Below are 22,759 nucleotides of genomic sequence, written 5' to 3'. Positions count from 1 at the left end.
ACCACACTTTATCTAATATATTAAATATTCTATGTGAATTTTGAAACCGAGGTAGATATATATAATTATTTGACATTTGTTTGTTTGTTTTTTTTCCATAAGATTAGTTAATAAGAATGATTTAGTTTGAAAGATAATAATTATCCAAAAGGGGAAGAACTCAAATAAGGAATGATCTCGCCTATTAGTGGGAAAAAAAATGAAGGTCCTAATCTTCACAAAAAAGTTCAATGCCCAAATTGCTTTAAGATGATGGGGGTGTGTAAAAAATATGCCCTCAACTTGATAAAAAAGCAAAATGCCTAATTTTTATTCCACAAAAGAGACTACCATGACATTGCACTAAAGTACTACAAAAAGGGGCAGTTACATACATTATATATATAAGGTATTGATTATCACAATAGTCCAATGAGATTCAATTTACTTGATGTAATAAGAAGTTCAAACCCATAAAACACTAGTTCTTATCTAAGTAGGTGAATTATTGTGCTGGTCAATTTATTCGATGTAGGATGAAGCTCAAACCCATAAAGCACCAGCTCTTCTAAGCATGGGAATTAAGGATCGATTGAGGTGAAGACTCATGACTTCATTAGCACCACCGACTAATTCACCACCAATGAAGACAGCAGGAACAGTAGGGTTGAATCCGAGCCTAGAGAGAGCTTGCTCGACCTCTCTACCTCTCGAGATCTGATCTAGTTCATGCACTGCTGGGTTAACTCCAAAACCACTCAGCAACCTCATGATAGTGTGGCTCATGCAACACGTACTCTTGCTGAAGATCACTACTGGCCTCTCTGAAATCAACCTTGTGACTCTATCCATTGTAAAAAAGTATATATAGCTTTTTAAATTAACGTTAAATATTTTTTTTTCCTCCGACTAAAACAATGTATGCAATGTAGAAACGAACGAGAACCGAGGATTTGAGGTAGTGAGGGAAGGCTATTTATAAGGGATTTCTTTAGGGAAAGAAATATGAGAGGAAAGGTAAAAGAATGAATTGGCTTTTGGGAAAGAAAGACAATGATTGAAAAGGAAATCAAATAAGAATGTTCCATTAGATAATACATTTTGGTTGGTTTCACAATCACGCTTTAAGATAATAATATCAAATGCACTTCTTTCCCCCAAATATTTTAAATTTAATTAGAAGAAAGTAGAACTTTACAAACCAAATAATTAAAATAAAAGGACAAATATGTAATTTCAAGTTTAAAATTCTTTAAAGGTACAGTGACGACATGTTGGATTGGGAAGATATAAAGTAAAACGACAACGTCGGAATCTTTGCAATTGCAATGCGGAAAATAGAGACTTGTCCTTCGTACGGCACCACACATCATCATCGCTTAAAATTTTATCCATTGTTTTTTTCAATATAATATAATATAAATATTATAAATATTAAATCTATAATTAAAGAATGAAAAAGTTTAATCCAAATCCAAATATTATTATTATTACTTTTGACAATATTGGTGGAGGGAGGTTGAAGCTCTAACATCTATATTGATACTATAATTTTTATGTCAGTTGAGTTATGTTCATTTTGATAATTTAAATATTATTTAAAAAGTTATAATTGTTTTCAAAATTCTCTATTAAACTCTATAAATTTTTGTTTTGATTGGATTTTTTCATATACTTTTAAAATGTTGGATTTGATTTATATAACTTCAAATTTGATTTAATTTAATTCCTATGTATACGTGCACATAAAAGTTTTAATGTGAAATTTAGAAATATGTGTGTGGAGTTCCTTAACTTTTATTTCTATCATTTTTTTTAAAAAAAAAACTTTTCCATTAAAATTTTTGCAAAAGGGATCAAATTGGTTGGTTTTTAGAAGTACAGTAACTAAAATAGATATTTTGAAAGTACATGAATCAAATGGAATATTTTAAAAATACCAAAATGAACTAAAGTCGTAAGGACAATAACTAAAATAATATTTAAACTTTAAAAATTTTCCATTATTATTATTTGTATATATACAAGTTTTTAATGAAAAAAATCAACCAAAATAAATACATTTAGTAGTATATTTTGACCGTTTTAATGAAGTTATTTTTCTTAGTACAATAATTATAGTACGACTCAAACTTCATATCTCAAGAAAATGAGTATTTATCCATAACCACTTAATTAAGTTCAATAAGATTAGATTTAATTTTAATAAAGGATCCGCAAAAATGTTAATTTTGAATTCAATTCAATTGGTTTTGCTTTTAAAATGGGATAGTTACCATAATTAATAATTAAATTTATTATTAAACAATAATTTATGATGTGGAAATTATTGGTTTTAAATATTTTTAAAGGAGTGTTGTTGGGGTAGCGGGGGTGGATTCGAGATGCTATGTGAGGTCCCCAAACTTTATCCAAACTACGATGCCATTGTGACGCCCCCCTCTCACCACATAAATTTAATACCTTTATTTTAATTTTTAAATCTAAAACATTCCAGATCAACGGTAAAAAAAATTTAGTTCGACTGTAATTGAGACATACTCATTTTTTTTACTCTATAACTATTGTCGTCTATATAAGCATAATCCAACCGTGATTCAAAACATATGTTTTCAAATCTCGATTAGGTAGCGATTGACATAAAACAATCTATAATCTAAATTGTTGTATGTATAGCAAAAACTATAATTTTAATGTCTTTCTTCTATATCTAAAAAAGAAAATATGCATTATAATATTTTTAATTGTGTTATTTAATTTATGTTTATGTTTTCTATACGTCAAAGTACGTTTACTGGGTTGGAAACCCTAATATGAAATTTTCATCATTGTCTGTCTCTACTTATATCTTCTTTTGTCTATCTATTTTTTTTTCTTCTGAATATCTAATTATGACATAAAATTGGTGGTACTGGCTATTTGAATAATGTATCTCGCTATATTGTGTGGGTGTGCATTAAAATAGAGAATAATCTTGTTAGTTCAAAAATTGTCAATAAATTATAATAAGATTGAACCATCGACTTTTGAAATGATATGTCTTATATGTATGATCTATTAACGTATATTCGAATGGGTGGTGGAGATTTATTACTCTCATGTATAATCATCAACCACTTATTACCATCATTATAATAATGTAGAGTCCAATGGTATTAACGAATCAAATTGTGAAGCAACCACTTAAAAGTTTATGAAGCAAATTTTAGTTATATTAGGGGAGTGCTGATAGATGGATATTTAAATTAAATTACAATGCTATTTTCGAGATTAAATTATTCTCATTTCTATAGAACTTCAAACTCCTATTCAACTAATCTTTACTTCACCATTTTTTTTCTACTATTAATTTTTTGATCGTTAACATATATCATATATCAGTTGAACGGTAAATAATTATAATTCAATTTATATGTATGTTTATAGATTTATTCACAGGACTTGATTAATTACAATAAAACTTTTAGCATAATCATTACATTTTGTATTACATTAAGACGGATAAATATGAGTTTTGATCCTTTCATTCAACAAATTTATCATTATTATTATTATTATTTTATTAATAAGACTTAAATTACAAATTTAGTTCTAGATTTTATGAAGGTTATTTTTAGTTCTAAATTTTTAAAAATGTCTAATATATCTATGAACTTTAAGTTGTAGGTTTAATAAGTCTTTAAACTTCAAAAAATATATAATGAATTCTTAAACTTATTTTAAATTGTATCTAATAGATTTCTGAATGTATCTCTTATTAGATTTTCGCCTATTCGATCTTTTTTAAAATGCAGGAATATTCTAGATACAAAATTAAAAGTTTAATGTTTCATAAAATTTATATCTAATAGGTCAATCAATTTCTAAAAACTTCAAATATATTGGGACTTAATATACACAAAATTGAAAATTCAAAAACATATTGAATATTTTTAAAGTTCATGCGATCTATTAAACACAAAATTGAAAATTTAGTAACATTTTAGACACTTTTAAAAATTTAGAGACCAAAAAAACACAAACTTTAGAGTTTGAAGTCTAACTTGTAATTTACTATAATTTATAACATAGATCACACAGCTACAACTCCAATAATATTATAAGAAAAATACTTGGATGCAACTATGCCAAGTGGAAAACAAAATTCAATAGATTTTTTTAAAAAATTTATTTATATTATGTTAAAAAAGAAGCATGAGATTAGGTGCATTCTAGACTATACCTAATTATTGGTCGTATTATAACTTTTTCATACTTCAATTAACATTTGACAAATGTCTTTTGGCATGAAACAGACACAAAGGATAAGAATATAATAAAAAAAATGATAAACTAATTTTTAAAATGGAAAGAGAACTAATATTAGTGGTGTGTAGGAATTTCACAATGTTAGTGTGGTATGCTTTTATAAAAAAATAAAAAAAGGTAGAAATATACAAAAAGTATGTAAAATGAAAAAAAAAGGTGGAAGTATATATTTTTAGGGCATAAAAAAGATTGTACCAAGAAAAAAAGATGTACCTAAAAATATTCTGATCTTCCATAGGGTTTGCAAAGAAACATTAGGGCATATACATGCATGCACATTGACTTTTATGTGGATGGATGCCGAGGCCCATACCCATAAAATGTCCCTGTTCTACATCCAAGGGCCATATTTTTATTCACATGTTACCCAATGGGGTTGGTGAGGGGTTACTTTGGCCTTACCAAACCCAAGTTGGTTCTTTAGGATGATATATATGTATGTATATTGTCACACATCATTGCCTTTATCGTTTAATTATAACGTATATATTTTCATTTAAGTATATATAAGATAAAACTAAACACTAACACTTGGGTATATGATGATTTGCATACTTGAAAAGCAATAAATAATTAAACATATAATTCGACTACACTCTTGATCAAGAGGTCAAGAGTCGTTCGAATTCTCCAACCCCACATGTTGTTGAACTCTCTCTCTCACTCTCTCTATATATAGATATATTAATCAAAACTTCTCCAATCTAATAGTAATGTAAATTAGGAAGTTAGTGATAAACTAAGAGGTTCTAATTTCTTTTTCTTCTTATTTCTACTTCTAAATTTAAACTTATAAGGTTATGACATTGATTAACAGCACATATTATGTATTTCTTTTGGATGGACATTAAAGTGCCCGAAATTTGTAATTAACTAATTATATCACTGAAACGTTCTACAACGATCTTTGTCAACTTTCTTAATCATGTATACTCTTAGGGACAATTAATGGCTAATAATGTCTCTTCTTGCAAGACATAATATATGGTAGAGGGGGTACCATTTTAAACTACCAAGTACCACTACTTTTTCCAACAACATCACTTCCAAAAACAAGACACAATACATCACAGTCACTAGCTACCTAAATTTTAGACAATATCATGATCTTGTCTTATAGTTCCACTCACTCAAGTTTTCTCAAATAGATGAATCTCAATTACTCAAATTGATATCAAACCATCAAATTCACAAACAAATTGTCATATATCATGATTATACATACACACACAAAGAGAGAAGGGTCTCTCAATTCTCTTTAGAATAAAATATATTGTTGGAAATGCGACCAAAGTCCCACATTAGTTAGATAAGAGGAGGATCATGGGTATATAAGTGAGGATGACTATGTCCATTGGTATGATGCCTTTTGGGGTGAAACAAAAAATAAAGCCATGAGGGTTTATGCTCAAAGTGGACAATATCATATCATTGTGGAGATAGTTTGGGGGTCTTGTCCCTGTCAAGTGGTATCAGAGCCATGCTTCTGAATTAACCATGCTCGATAGAATCCTCGGTGCCGAACAAAGATGTATAGTGGAGCCTTGGAAGTAGTCATGGTATGATCCGTGGTTGAACTCTATCGATGGTCCTTTGTTCGAGGGGACATGATCGAAACCAAAAACAAAGCTATGAGGATTTATGTCTAAAGTGGACAATATCATACCATTGTGGAGATATTTGAAAAGAAAATATATGTAGTTTTAAATATATATATATATATATATAGAGAGAGAGAGAGAGAGAATAAAGTACATTTCTTGTCCTATTTTTAGGCTTAAGAGATGATCTTATACTATTTCACAAGATGGTGGAAGACGATGAGGTTGGTAGGATAGTGACACCAAATGAAAGAAAATTAAGAAGATGTAAAATTTTGTCCTCTTTCTAGAAATCGACTATGTATATACATGTATCATCGAATTATCAAACTCTCAAACCACATGCATATAATAATAACAATTATCAATTTTTTTTTGTATTTATAATAACTATTATTCTTATTATTATGACGATGGGCTAAAGAACCATATAGAAAAAGGGGGATAAATATGTCATTTTATTTTGTTGTGGGGATAAGATGCAAATAATAATCACAATTCAATTCTATAAGCACATTAAGGCCAAGTGGGCACAATAATTTGGGTGTGGTGCTAATCAAAATGCCCAAAAAAGAATGTCAACTTTTTTCAGCCTTAGCTATAAAAATGACGTTTCCACCTCGCTTTGTTCGTGCCATAATCACTGCTACAAAAATTGTATTACTTGACGGTTTTTTTGTAGTCAAGTATCAGTGTTACTTGATATTTTTAAAATATCAAGAATAAGAGAAATTTTTTACTGTCTAAAAGCGTCAAATTGTAATTTACTTGATACGTTATAAGTGTCAAGTATATGAGATCTTTTGACTTATTTTAACTGTCAAGTATCTAAATTTTTAACATTTATTATAGATCAAGTTTTTCATTACTTGACAATTTTTACTTGTCAAATATAATTTCTTCTTGACACCCAAAAACTGGCAAGTTAAAAGGAATACTTGACATGTTTTTCCTGTCAAGCGTGTTTTTTTTCCTTTCAAAATTGTACTATTAGAAATTATCTGTATAATTTCCTGTTTTGAAGTCCAAAAATGATATAGAAATTACAAACAACACATATATTGAACTCTTTAAACTTGTTCAATCATTTGAAACTTTCCACCAACCTAGGTAAGAAAATTGCATATATATCCTTGAACATAGTTATCGTTATATATACTTACAACATAAAATGTTTACAAAATTCAGAACAAAGTCCATACATGAACAATATAGCTAATTTGTAAGTTCTATAGAAGACTATCAAACCCACCATGCATGTGAACAATTTCAAAAAGAATGTTTAATCCTAAAAGAACAAACCAAAATATCTACAATTCCAAAATTACAACAACTATATAGGTCTAGGTACCTCATATGATCAATACACACATTTCCAGAATTACAATATGAACATTCTACCCCTATATCCAATATCAATAATATAAGTCTAACCCATATCTTCAAAAAATTGAATGTAAATATCCAAAACATATAGATCATCACCATCTATGTGGGAATCCAAAAATTTAGCTAGCTCTACTCGCACTTTGTCCAACTCAAATTGATTGTATGAGTCCCTCGTATCAATCTAATATAAAGCCCAAATATTGAAGTCAATACTTATTTTGTCAAATGTTATATATTTGAACTACTGAGAATGATGCAAATAGGTATTAATTAACAACATACTGAATTTGTGACTACTTTGCTCCCTTTGATGATAATATCTCTCATGTACCTCATCACATAGTATCCACATTTAGTGGTTCAACTTATAAAGAACACTGCAATAATACATAAACTAAAATAATTTATGTTGCATATACACTAGGAATAACCTACATATGCATAAACTAAAATATGTTTATATTTTCCTTTACGGTTTTTCATAATGTTTTTTTCAACCTTTTTGAATATTTTTCTGAGATCGAAAGATCATAATAGCCTTATTGTCAAGTAATACCCACAAAATAATAAAATAATGTAAACTTTAAAATGACGAACAACATCATAGGACTAGAAGTTAACTTACATGTTTGTTATGTATCTGATATCTACTCGAGATGATGTTCGTAATGAATCAAGATAATAGAAGATATCATCATATGCGTTAATAGCCAGTAGTGCCCAATGACCACTAAATAAAATATAAGTAGTATACATTTACTGTTAGTATAAGAACTTTCAATGAATTGACTAGTAAAACTTTACTAACCCTGGATTAAAAGGAGCAAAAACGATTTGGTTTTCTTGTGAAGTCATTAATCTGCTACATAGGTTCTGAACTCTAATTTCTTAAGTTATGTCCAGCAGATATAAGGGATGAGTCAACAAATATGTAATCTTTTGAGTGCAAGTACATATAAAAGATTAAAAATTAATAAAGGAGTACCTATACTAAATTTGAATACCTAAACAAATGACATTATATTACTTACATCATATATGCTACCAACGTCAAAGTCTTAACTTCTCTCATGCTACAGAAATCAATAATATCCTCCCGAAAAACATAACTCTTTCTATTGATACCAAATAGCTCAATAGTTAGTTGAAAAGAAATGACAAACTCTTTGGCCATTATCTTTTTAGCAAACCTAAATATTGATTTTAAAGGTAGTGGCAAATTGATAGTAGAATCACATATATCATCTTTTTCCTTAGCAACCATCATTTAAGCTTTGTCCTAATGCAACAAACTGATCATAATGTAACAATATAAAGTCTATGAAAGTCATTAATGCAACAATATGGAATTCATAATGCAAACATCAACCAGTGCAATAAATTGAGCAAACTTAACTAATTACCTTTAAAGTTTATTCATGTTTGCTTCCATTATTGAAATTCTCATGTTCATCATTCAGAATGATCATGTCCATATTCACCTTGTCCTCTTGCATAACATCATTCATTTTTACCTTCTTTTTCAATTTATTTTCAGATTTAATCTCATATGTCAATCTTGGTTTGGAGCAAGATCCACGTGTAGATGTTGTATCACCTTACTTTTTCATGCAAACATTTTTTTCAATCCATCCCTACTTTTTTTGGGAATATTAAGAAGCGTACCCAATATATTCATGCAAACATTTTTTTCAATGTGCATCACATCTAGACAATGTCTAAGATTTTTCCAATGTGGTAGCTCAAAAAAAAAAAAAAAAAAAAGGAAAAGAAAACAAGTTGTTCCAACAACTCTATGTTTTTTTTCGCAGGTTGCTTTTTATTCTTCCTCTTTCCTTTTGGAAATTCAAGATATTTTATTATTGAATATATAGCCTCTCCAGACAAAGATTCAGACATTGTTCCAAACTCATTTTAACCATTACGTGACTTTTTTTGACGAGTATGGATGATTGCGTACTAAAAATCTTCGATGTCCAAGGTATGTCATTTTCTTCCCATATTTCAATCTTATAAAAGACATATTATCTCCAAAAATTGGACATGTTTTATACCCTTTCACACTACATCTACTAAGATTTCCATATGTAGGAAAATCATTGGTTGTCCATAATAAAACTGCTCTTAAATTGAATAGTTCTTCTTGATAAGTATAATAACATTCAACACCACTTTCCCTCCAGAGTTATAAATCTTCAATTAGTAGTGCTAAGTATGTCCTGATGTCATCAACTGGTTGCTTTAGACCCGATATCAACATTGATAGCATCATGAATTTCCTTTTCATGCACAACCATGGGGGAAAATTATAAATAACTATCACTACGAGTCGACAACTATATTTAGAACTCATTTCACCGCGTGAGTTTATTCCGCTGACAATGCTAAACGAAGATTCCTAGGTTTAGAATCAAGTCTGACCACATAAAACTACCAACTTCCAGGTCGGAGAGTCTGTAGGATTTCGTACCATCTACTTCTCATTCATTAGCATGTCAAATCAAATTCTTAGCACAATCAATACTTCTAAATAGTCTTTTAAATCGTGGAATTGGTGGAAAATACCATACAACTTTTGCAGGAATTTTTTTTTTCCCCTTTGTTTGCATTCTTAGCATACTTCTATCTTGATTTACCACATTCAGAACATTCAACTGCATTAGCATATTCTTTTCTATACAAATAACAATCGTTAGAACATGCATGAATTTTTTCATAATTCATTCCTAGTGCACCTAATGTTTTCTTTGTATCATACATTGATGCTGGGAGCTCATTGGTAGTAGGCAAAATTTCTTTTAAAGTTTTGAGTAGTTCTGAAAAATTAATATCACTCCATCCATGTCTAACTTTTAAATTATGCAACTTGACCAATGTAGACAACTTGGTGAATCTTTTGCATCCTTCGTATAATGGTTTTAATATCATTAAGCAATTTCTCAAATTTATTTGGGTCTTTTGAATATTCCTCATGAGCAACTTCAACTATGTCTTTTATATTTCCAACATCGTTCTCTTCATACATGTAGGTGTCAAACTTATAAGATTTCCCACTTAAGGATGAGATAGGTAGTTGTTCACCATGCCAAAACCAAAATTTATCACTTTCATCAATTCCATTGACGTATAAATGATCTCTAATACCATTGCGACTTTGGTTTTTACAATTCTCAAATTTCAAACAATGACAACAAACAAAGGCATTATTTGTATTAGAAAGTTCAAAATTGATGAAGTTTTCTGCACTCAATTCATAATATTTGGATAATCTACTCTTGTGCATCCATGATTTATCCATAATTGTAAATCTAGTAAGAAAAGATGACGACTAATAATTAACTTTCGATAAAATTATATTCTTTATATTAAAGCATGACACTTACAAATGTCACTTACTAATTAATCTTCCACAAATAAAGTGTGGGTAACAAATTAGGTGACAACTTTGACCAAAGTCATGTCTTAGGTGATGAATACCAGAGGTAGTGAGATATATTGACCAAATCAATAGAAATTAGAGATGTTTAAAGAGATTTGTCACTTACTAATTAATTTCCAGTGCAACCATTTACACAAGTATCTCTGGGTCAAACATTCTAGCTTTCAATGGGTCCTCAACATAGTATATGCATAACTCTAATTAAGGGTGAAGCTACAAACTACAATGCAAAGTTCGTAAAACCAACCAATTCTATCTTTAAGAACTAAACACATTTTAGGACCAAACAAACATTCTAGGAAAAATTATAGCAAGCCAACGCCAAAAATCTCCAAATAAAACATCAAATAGGACCAAACAAACATTTTAGGACCTAAATGTGATTCACATTTGTGCAAGAACAATGCCAAAAACCAGACCAACCAAGAAAACAAAGACCAAACTAGAAGAGAAAGAGAGAAAACCACCGAGAAAATAGAGATAAACATCAGTCAGAGAGAGCACCATCAATTACAAAGAGCTGAAAAACCTAAACTACAGAGAGAGTACCATCCATTTTAAAAAGAAGAAAGCAAGTAGAATCGAAATGTGTGAATTGAACTTATAGGGGGTTTGCGTCAGTACTATCGTCGATGCAGCTGTGTGGAACCACCGGCGGTAGTGTGGAACCACCGATTGCAAGTGTCAAACCCGAACTTTTAGGAAGAACTTTGAAGACAATGAAAGGCGACGAAGCCAAAAGCGTGGGTGTCGATCGATTTTCTTTCCGCATACGATGGAAGCCAAAATTGCGCGCAAGGATTTTTTAGAATTTAAGAAAATTAGTTAGATTTGATGTTTTAAAAATGACAAGAAAACAAAATTGAACTTGACGGTTTTTAACTATCAAGTACTTAGTCAGTGTAAAAAAAATCCGAAAAACTTGCAAATCCTTCATCTTTTTCATTATTTTTTACGTTTTTACATATTACTTAACATTTTTTCATAAAAACGTTAAGTACTTCTAAATTGCAAGCGTCAAGTAATGTTGTTTTTATAGTAGTGAATATGTACACGATCCATTCGAGTTTAGGTTATATATTTTTTATAAATCTTAAATTTTATTTATCGAAATTAATTTTATTGTAATTAGTTAATTAATAATATTTTTTATTATATATATCAACGATAAACTAACGGTAAGGACTGCATTTAAAATTTACTAAAAATATAAAGGCTAAAATTGATGGACATTTAAAAGGACAATGACTAAAACTAAACCATTCCTAGAGTATATTAATTAAAATAGTATTTTAGACTATCTTTTTCTTGAACATATCCATTTTATCCAATCTTAGTTTAAATACTATTTTTCTTAATTAACTTTTAATTTTAATTATTTTTTATAATCATTAAATTTCTTAAATATCTATTTTAGTCCCTAAGACTTTTAGAAAACGATCATTTTGGTTCTTGCTATATTGTTTTTATTTAACATATCTACTTGTCGTCCCTTAATCACATATCTTGAAATCATATTCATATAATTAATATGTTAGTATACATATAGAAAACGATGTCAATAATTTGTTATAAATATAAAATAAAACGATGATTAAAATATAACAAATTTAAACGAATGAGCAATTTTAAAGTAAAAAGATCAACATAACTCTTTGACAAGCCCTTAGAATTAAACTAGTGCATGGAGTATAATAATATTTTTTTTCCAAAAGAAAGTATAATAATCTTAAATATGCCCTAAAATGATATTTTGTTTTTCCATATTTTCTCCAATGACCCATCGCTATTTTCACGTGTTTCTGTTCTCCCTTTCCGCTATTTATTATTTTTAATTTATCTAATTATTCTCTCTCTCTCTCTCTCTAAAAAAAAAAAACATTCTTTCTGCTTTTTCATCTTAAATATTTCATTGTTATCATCTAATTAATTAATTGATTAATTAACCCTATTTATCCACTGGAATTTTCATTATTCCACGTGGATCTTCCCACTATTCTACTTGTCAGATGCATTTTGTTCGATGAGTTCGTAACACAATCTATGAAAAGAGATTTGATAAGTTATTCAAAAGGGAAGGTACATTGTTTTCTGTCCAAGAAAAAAAAAAAGGAATGTACATTGTTTATTCTCTTAGTTGTCTAGTTTCATCTACATAATATTTGATGCATGGTATATAGTGACGAATCAGTTTACATTTGTTCAATCGTCATTATTAAGTTGATGATCGTAATTAATGATAAAGACTCTGGAGATGTTGAAAATAAAAAGTGAAATTGCTTAGTCGTAAAACTTATCGGGTACAAATGACCACGCAAACTTCTTGGACCAAACATACCTTACAATTTTGAAATTATAACTAATTTAACGATAAATTATTTTGCCTAGAGAATAGACTGATACCTATATTTATGATAGAACTTAACATATTATTTTAAAACATAAGTTTATGTTATTAACTTATTACATTGTCGTTAAAACGTACACAACTCAACTGACTTATGGATGTATTAGTGACTAATGTAATTCTTTCTATATATGTAGAGAAAAATAAATGAATACTAATATATGAAAAACACAACTCCTATTAATGACAAGTTGCTCCTTCATTTGATTCTAGCATTTCCATACCTCTATTTTTTTATTTTTTTTTTTTGAGAAAGATACAATTGTGTGAGTCAGTAGGCACACTAAAATATCTCAATTAGGTTGACACTGAAGGAACTCTTATCAAAGAGAACCCATGAGTGGAAGCACGATCGATCCAAATTCATTGTGATAGAATTACAAGCATTCACTAACATACAAACTAGTTATACATCTTAGAAAAAATTACGGCATGCTTTAGAAATTAAATACAAAGGAAACGAGAGACATACATTTGAAGAACTTGGAACAGCAACCTCTCGCTGTCGCTGCGATCGTCTACCCAATCGTCTGGTCAATCACGAACAATCTTCTCCATGAACAAACCTCTTGGACACCACCACTTAGTAACCTTGGTATTCTCGATGTGAAAATCTAGGAGGTGTGGGCTCTGTTATGAATTTGGTAGAGGGTTGGAGGAAACTACGATCACAATATACAACCAAGCAAGCAGGAGAGTATACTGTCTATCGTATAGACTTTGTGCTTGATCATTTAGTAAGAGTCAGTAGGTACATGATCGTTTAGGAAAAACAGGCTTGATCGTTTACACGATCGTTTAGTGAATCTTGCTTGCCAAACGAGCGTTTATGTGAGAGTTTCTGAACCTAACTTAAATGGCCAAACAGAATGCAAACAATTAGCAGAAATAAATCAGCAGTAAAGAATATATAGTGGTTCGACCAGTTTGGTCTACATCCACTTTGAGAACCAACTTGAATTAATTTATTATGAGCAATAAGGAATTTACAATTACAGATAATCAACAATAAACTAATCTATAATTTAATATCCACTGATACCGAGAGATCTGCACTAGACGTCGTCTCTGCCACCGAGAACAACCCGCTGCAAAATAGTCCAAAACAGTGCACTACCGCCTCTGACCGGCGAACCACGCACATGACCCGCGCGTCTCTCTCTCGCTGACAACCTGCCGAACGAAAAACACTGAAACTGACCAGACCAGACCGCACGCTCGAACCCGGCACCCACTAGATCGGAACTGACCAGACAACAACCTGCGAAGCCGACGGACACCAACCCACGTTGCCGAACTGGAACCCGCTGCTTTCTCAGACCGCTGACGTCAAAATCGGACGATGAATAGAACGACGACTCCCTTCTCTCCGACTGCGTGGACCGGCGGCTTCCCGATTCCTCAAAGTCCAGGCGGCTGCTCCTTGCCTTTTGTTCAGATGGCTGCGATGGCTCTTCTCTCAGGCGGCTACTGCATTTTTCTTTTGGCCAATCAGTCACACTATTTCCAGCCCTAAGTGGAGAAGAAATGAATAATTACAAAAATGTCATTTGCTTTGGTAAAATGCTAGTTTAGAGAATGACGCGTGTACACGATCGTTTAGACAAACACTTGAAGGTGGTCGAGTAGTCTCTCGTGAGCTAAACGATTAGCAGTGTACTTAATGAAGCAATTCTTTACAAAATGAAAACATTTTTCATTTTATCCTTCAGTTATGAAAACTGAATATAACCTCCCACTTCATACACGGTTAAAGGAGAAACCACTCACAATTATCTCATAATTGTTTTAATTATAAATAAATATAATAACTAAGTTATCATATTATATTTATAATCTATAGTTTTAATATCACATCATATGTAACATTTAAACCAAAGTCTTTTTCTCGTTTACTTGATATAAATCATATTTATATCAAATTCCTCCAATTAATGTAACTCATACATCATATCAATTATATCACATATAACCGAACCAATTTAATCATATCATATATAATAAAACTCACTCTTGTCAATTTGAACACTTCAAACTGACCCAAAAACTGATTCTCAACTTGAATCCATTAAGCTACCAAGGGGACCTTATGAACCTGTAGCTTGAAGCTCCAACAGTACGTGAATAGCTGACTAAACTCTTTAGTCACAAGATCCACCATCCGTTAACTACTGGGCATTCCACTAAAGATCGTCAATTGCACTCTTCTCACTACAGATATATTTCTATATCCATCAGATATAACAGTGAACAGTACGATAACCCTTCACAAATGCTCGTAAGTACAATTGGACCAATTTACTGTTTTGCCCCTGTAGTTACATCTAACTCCTTAAGTACCACCGATTCCTCTAATGAACAATACATCATAGTCCTACTATGAGTGGACACCTCTCGGGCCATGAGAAGATGTGTGGCGCCACATCGTTCAAGCCCCGAAATTAGCCCTTAAGGGAGCAATCTATCTACTTACCCCTGCTTCGGGGAAGGAGTGAATTCCATATTGTGTAGCTGAGTTCCCAGCTCCCCAATCAGATGAATCCTCAAAGTGGTGGTCTGAGTCGACAATATGGCCATTTGCACCCATGCAAATCAAAGAACCACCCTCATAGGTAGGAGTTCTCAACTCACTCAGGATTAAGGTCATGTTACTTATGGTCATCCTAGTGAAATAAAAGTCTCTGTCATGAACGACGTTATATAATGAGACTAAACACTTCGTGGTCCGGTCTTATACAAATTCCTTTGTATATGACACCTCCACTCGCATGTCTCTACATGAATGATCAGAATCAGACCATCTGTAGCACTTTACAACACTTGTAACATCTACAAAGCGGGCTGTATCCGTAGTGTCACAAGGATAAGGTTTCCCTCCTTTATCCATATACTACAGACTATTTAGGTTATCACTTAAGACATGAACCACTTGTATGTCTTCACATACATGCTTAAGTTACAACGACAACCAGGGATCTTAGTTTATTAGTTTGTGGTAAATGCAACTAAAATATCTCATATTTCATAGACAATCGTGAAGAAAATATCTCATATTATTACATCACAAGCGTTTGTTCATACAAGTGTTTACAAACTACAGGACTCTACGAGAGTTTAGGGATCAACCCCAATAGACACATTCTTAGCACCATCATCACATTCCAGAATATTTATTGGTATATTGAGAAAACAAAGGGAAATCAAAACAAAAGGGCATATATGGGCTAGAGAGAAATCCCCAAGAAGATAGTAAATTACATAAAAGCAGCAAGATTAAGAGAGATGGGGGAGGAGTTATGATCTTTGAAGAGCTTTGATCGGTATGTCTAGCAACTTGTCAAAGAGCATATGTTTTTCCATAATTTCGCATTATCACTGTAAGAGTTGTTGAACGTGTGATTGTTTCTTTCGAGCTATATAGTCCATCATATAATAACCGATGAATTGAAGATGATGTTTTTTTTTAGAATTGAAATTCAAATAGCATAGATTTTTTAGAGAGTGAGCAAGTCTTTTCTATTATTGATATTGATCCCCAACAAATTTTGAGGTCTATTCCAAAGGATATTTGCCACCCTACAATGGATAAAAAGATGATCCGCCATATTTTTACCATTTTGTTTGCATAACGGGCACCAATTTGGATTTGAAGAGAAACTCACTAATCTTTTCTATAGCGTCTCCATAGTGTTGAGGTTTTTGCGTAGAACAGTCCATAGGAAGAAATCATACACAAATTGATTGAGACTCTAAATTGAAAAAATCGAATCTTAAAATATACAAAATTATTAACTGGGGCTTTTAAGTACTAATTATGCAACTCCAATAATTTTTTTTTCTATTTACATTGAGACTCTAAATTGATTTTTTTTTTCCTATTTATTAAAACGTGTCATGGGAACATAACTTAATTAATAAAAACATCGATTTCCTTTCTAAAGGTCGATCAAAAGATTGATTTTCTTCTACATATATTATTAAAGAATGTTACATTATGAAGGCGCAAATCTCACTTTAATATTACTTAACTAGTTAGATCGTACATCAACTATTGGTAATATATAGAATCTCAATGATAAAGATTTAGGGGCATAATTTGCCTAGTTTTAGAATAGATTGTGTCATCAATTCTATAAAACGAATTTGGCATTTGCTATCTTTTTTTTTTTATTGTCAACTGTTAGTTTACTTGTCCAATAATTTAGATGATGCGTTTGGGATAAGAATTATCCTAAGGGTATAATAACCACGATCTTGCTATAGTAAATACTATTTATAGTCAACACTATTTTAAAACTTCCATTTGCTACAATATTTACTATTTACTACCATTTTTACTATTTTACCTTCATCATTTTTTTTTATTTTTTGCTATAGTATTTATTGTTTTCTTCTCAAACTAAAATAATTTACACTTCGAACACATACTATTATAATTCAAATTAAAATAATTTACATCCGAAACACAAATTATTATAACCTACAACTATAAAAACCAACTCGCTCCAAAAGCTCTCAAAGTTGTTGGATTATATAATTGTGTGAAAAAAAAATTAAAGTTATTTTAATTTTCACTGTCAACTAATTTCATTTTCTATTTGATTTTTTTTTTTTGGTCAATCTAAGCTTTAAACAATTTAATAATAGTTGTTTTTGTGTATTTGTTCTTTAAATTCTATATATCGATTTTATTGAATGCACATCAGAAGATTTTTTTCAACCTTCTTTTTTTTTAAAAAAAAAAAATGAAAAAAAGGAGACCCTCTTGAAGTTTAAGATAAATTTACAGTGTTTAATATTCAAGTTGAAAGTGGAATATGATAAAAATAGAAGAGTAAATTATATTTGACCAAGTTGAAGGATAAAAACATGGTTTGTTTTTTCCAAAGAATTTCATTCTTCTTCCAAAGAATTTCATTCTTCTCTTCAAGCGATAACTCTCAACATGATCGAATTCTTTTGCATTAATATTTTCTTATTTATCCCTTTGATGATAATTTAACGATTATTTTATTTTATTTTTAAGTTTATCTTAATTACTTCTTTTATCTTAAATGTTAAATGTTTAGTTAGTGGATGAGAATGAGTCCGTTTCCTCCTCTTTTTAAGGAAATTGTTAGTCATGTGGAATCTAGTTAGGTCTTTTTATGTTCTTAATCATCGTAAGGAGTGAATTTAGTTTATATAGAAATATTATTTACATAGAAAATTCTTGATTTAAATAATACGATTCCAAAAAGTTTTTCATGAGCTTACAAGTCCAATAAAAATTCACAAGATTGCTTAACGTTGCACACAAACTTTCTTGTAAGGTGTTGTATCTTGGGGTGGAATGTCGAAGTACTCAATGCGTACGTGGAGCATGTTTTCTCTAAAAACAACTTTCAATAATGCACTTCGACTTCAAATCATAGGATTTCTCAAATCCTTAACAACTGATTAACAATTTATTGTTAATTTATATATTCGTATATACGTATAATCTCTATACTTTAGTCTTCAAACTCTCAAACTCTCTTAGCAAATTATTTCCCCCTCCATTGCATATGCTCTCATGTAACTCCCCTTTCTTTTTACACACTTTTTTTTTAAAGTCTTATATTTTTTAAAATAAAAATTACATATTACATGAATTTAGGCAATTATTAACCACCATATACATGTCAAACTTTTTTTTATCCTTCTTGTGGAATAATCAATGTACTAACCCATTATTGCTTTTCATACATTCATCATCTTCTACTTGTCGTCGTCTTCTTCTTCTCTATCATATAAATAAATATATAAAAGGAATAAAATTTTCTGATCTTTTAAGAAACACACAAAATCTTCTAATTGAAGAATATTATTAGACCATACATACGTCTCTTTGTGGAGAATCATTTTCATGGAAGCTTATGGAAAATGGAGTTTTAATTTCGGATTGCAAAAAATAAAAACCATATTTTTCTTCGCATCTGCGGCGACATTCCAATCCCACTCTCTTTTTCCTTTTGTTTTTTTTTCTTCTTAGGGATATATAGTTGACATTCTCCCAAGATTATCTTCTTCATTTTTTTTTTGGGTTGTTGTTCATTAGAGAGAGCGAAGAAGGAAGGATGATATATGTTTTCTTAGTAGGGATATTCAAAAAAACCCGATTAACCCAACCTAATCCATGTGGTTTGGGTTGAGTTATCAACTTATTTGGGTTGGGTTGGGTTCAAATAAATGAAAATTTTATGGGTTGGATTGGTTCTTGGGTTCACCTAATATAACCCAAACCAACTTGAATCAACCTGTTTAAAATAATTTTTTCATTACTTATAACACAATTATTTATACATATATTGATTTTAATTTTATTTAATTCCAATATTTTTTTAACAATTTATTTTTCAACAACTAAAAGTAGTTTTTTTTGCACTTTAGAAAGAAAATTTTCACTATATAAATTGAAATTGAGTTGTTAATCTTAATTCAATATATGAAAACAATTAAATTAGTTTTTTTACATATTTACGTTTTACTTCTTTTTTAGAACAAAATTTTAAATAAATGATCAGATTAACTCAAACCATGGTTGGGTTGGGTTGAGTTCATTTTTTAATAAGGGTCATTTGAGTTGAAAAAATGTACAACCTTGTGTCTAAAAAGTCTTTCAACCAACTCAACCCAACCCATGAACACCCCTATCTCTTAGTAATAAAATATCTGCGAATGGATCTCAAGTAATTTTGAAATCCAATCGGACGGGTCATTTTTCACGTTTTAATTGGATTGTGTTCTTCGATTACAAATTTAGAGGTAGACCCCATATTTTATGATGATTACGAAACATAAGTAAACAACAACACATAATCAAATGAACCACATTTCAAATTATCATTGATTTATTACATTTCTTCAAGAATAAACGTGATCTTTAACGTTCAAAGTTAACAAGTTCCAATTTAGTCTTTCTATTTATATATATATATATATATTAAATTTAGTCATCCTTTATGGTTTGTGAATGTTAAATTGATTGATGACATAAATTTACGAGAGATATATAATATATTTATTGAATCGGTTAAAAGATTATTGGAGAAAAATTGTCATGTGAGAGGAAAAAAAAACTTGATATTCATATTACTACTTTTTCTTAGAAATTTAGCATATCACTTTCCTCTAAATTTTATCCTTTCATTAGTTAGTATATTGTTAGGTAAGTCTATCCTTAATTGGCCAAATTTTAACCATGAACAATAGAAAGTAGCCAAATGAAATATATATATATATATATAAATAACTAATAGAAAACATTTTAGGAAAAATGATCACATGACTAAAACATATATTTAACCAATTTTAGTCTTGAAAGATTACACATATAAGTGATAAGGTAAAACTTTACTTTTTATTAGTTAAATAACAAATTTAGTCTTTTGAATTTTAGAAAGGTCTAATATAAAATTGTATCAAATAAAATTTTTGACTTTTCTTCGATGTTTTTTTTAAAAAAATTAAAAATCAACCAGACACTAAATTTAAAGTTTCGAAACCTATTAAATTTAAAATTTAATTTTATATCTAATATAAGACAAAAATCTACGCATAAACTATTAAACATAAAATGGAAAATTTAATCACTTATTAATTCACCTTTTGAACACAAATTAAGAAAAAAAAATGTCTAGGGACTGTAAAATAAATTTAAAGCTTTTGGGTTCTCTGTATGGTTTTTGTCTCTATAAATCTAACTTAGATTCTTTTTTATCTCTCTCAACTATGAGACAGTTTTGAACCAAACCACACATGTCAATGTCAAAAATAGGACTCTTTTTTTTTTTTTTCTTTTAAATAATAATAATAAATAATAAATATATATTTTTTTAAAAAAAACTCCATTTTACTAAAGCCAAAACATTCCCCCATATCTCAATCCTTCTTCCCTCCCTACCTTTGCTTTTTCTTTAGTTTCAATCCCTTTTTAGGCTAAATATGTCACTTTATTTTTATGTTTCAAATTTTTTCTAAGTCAAACCGCCCCTAACTTTTCTTTTCTTATAATAAAAAAATTGATTTTATTTGTTACCTGATTTAAATACCTAACTGGCACTTATCCACATATATATTCTTCAACTTTCAACGTTGTAAAATAAAGTTTTCAATAAATCTATGAACTTCCCAGAATTAGATTCTATTTAGATTTTGTATTATGATGAATTCTTAAACTTTCAATTTCGTATGTAATATATGTGGGTCTCTAACATTGAATTGAATTTATTTCAATGTTTACTCCACAATTTCAATTAACAAAGATAGAATTATAAATCCATTAAACATAAAAAATAATTCCCTAAACCTTTTGTTATAAAATTTTAAAGTCCAAAAATTAAAAAAAAAAAAAAAAAATTAAATACCTATTGTTGAAACGAGTATAATTCAACTGACATAAAACTTGTAATGTCGAACTTTATCAGATCATATGTTCTATTCCTCAATCTCATATATTATGAAAGAAAGAAAAAATCCTACTACAAATACCCATTTGTAATATCAATCTCAAGACTAGAGATTCGATTAGTCGTCTCCACGCAGGTCACTTTTAGATATAAAAAACTAAACCTAATAAAAAAAAAGGAAAAAAAAAATACAGTCCACAACCTGTAGCCTATATATATACCAATAGTTTTTCTTCTTTCTTCAACTATAAAAATTCCCTCTACAATACTTCGCAAGAAGGAGAGAAGACGATAGGATTTCCGACGGTGTCTTTCCGAGTATCAAAGCACAGAAGAATATATTTGAAATGGAACGCATAGCGAAAGTTGCGTCACAGAAGGCGGTGGTGATATTCAGCAAGAGCTCATGCTGCATGAGCCATGCAATCAAGAGACTGTTTTACGACCAAGGAGTGAGCCCCGCCGTGTACGAGCTCGACGAGGACTCAAGAGGTAAAGAAATTGAATGGGCCCTTTTACACCTTGGCTGCAACCCCGCCGTCCCTGCCGTCTTCATCGGTGGCCGATTCGTTGGCTCCGCCAATGCTATCATCACCCTCCACCTCAATGGCTGTCTCAACAAATTGCTCAAAGAAGCCGGAGCTCTTTGGCTTTGATATTCTCCGACGTACTTGACTTTCTGATGTGGTGTATTTTTTCTAGTCGCGCTCGTAGATTTTAGTAGAGTTGACTTGTTTATTAGACCAATGAAAATACACCACGTGGGTAAGAGAATAGTAGATGACATAAGCTAAGTTTACTTTTTTTTTTTTTTTCTTTTTTTTAATTCATGAGGTTTTTCCAAAGGGAAGTTACCATCTATGAAGAGTTTAATACTTTTACTTCAAGGATATATATGGTATGAAAACTTTAATTTATGCTCCATTCGTTAATTATTTATTTTTTTAATATTTTTTTTTGGTAAATGGTAAAAATCACCTTTAAAATATGGTGGTAGTCAAAATTACACCTTCAAACTTTTAATTGTATAAAAACTGATTCATTGAACTTATAAATATTAAAATTAGACCCTTAAAGTTATACGATTGTGAAAATTGGGTCCAAACACATTTTAATAATAAAAATTGAATCCTTAAATTTAATTGTTAAAATGAGGTCCCCAAACTTATAAATTTGTAGAAGTTTGAGGGTGTAATTGCAACTATCA

General features: G+C 30.1%; 2 protein-coding genes across 2 annotated transcripts; one reads left to right on the top strand and one right to left on the bottom strand.

Moving 5' to 3' along the window:
• Positions 1 to 288: 288 nt before the first annotated feature.
• Positions 289 to 950, bottom strand: LOC120091666 (monothiol glutaredoxin-S2). The gene has a single exon (XM_039049771.1). It carries the CDS (start codon positions 829 to 831, stop codon positions 523 to 525), a length of 309 nt encoding a protein of 102 aa, XP_038905699.1. The 5' UTR covers positions 832 to 950; the 3' UTR covers positions 289 to 522.
• A 20,834-nt stretch (positions 951 to 21,784) lies between these two features.
• LOC120091562 (monothiol glutaredoxin-S10-like) lies at positions 21,785 to 22,454 on the top strand. The gene has a single exon (XM_039049656.1). The coding sequence runs from the start codon at positions 21,900 to 21,902 to the stop codon at positions 22,206 to 22,208; it is 309 nt and encodes a 102-aa protein (XP_038905584.1). The 5' UTR covers positions 21,785 to 21,899; the 3' UTR covers positions 22,209 to 22,454.
• Positions 22,455 to 22,759: the final 305 nt, after the last annotated feature.

Source organism: Benincasa hispida, chromosome 1, assembly GCF_009727055.1.
Source record: "Benincasa hispida cultivar B227 chromosome 1, ASM972705v1, whole genome shotgun sequence".
NCBI classification, from domain to species: Eukaryota; Viridiplantae; Streptophyta; class Magnoliopsida; order Cucurbitales; family Cucurbitaceae; genus Benincasa; species Benincasa hispida.
This window is presented reverse-complemented; position numbering and strand designations above follow the sequence as displayed.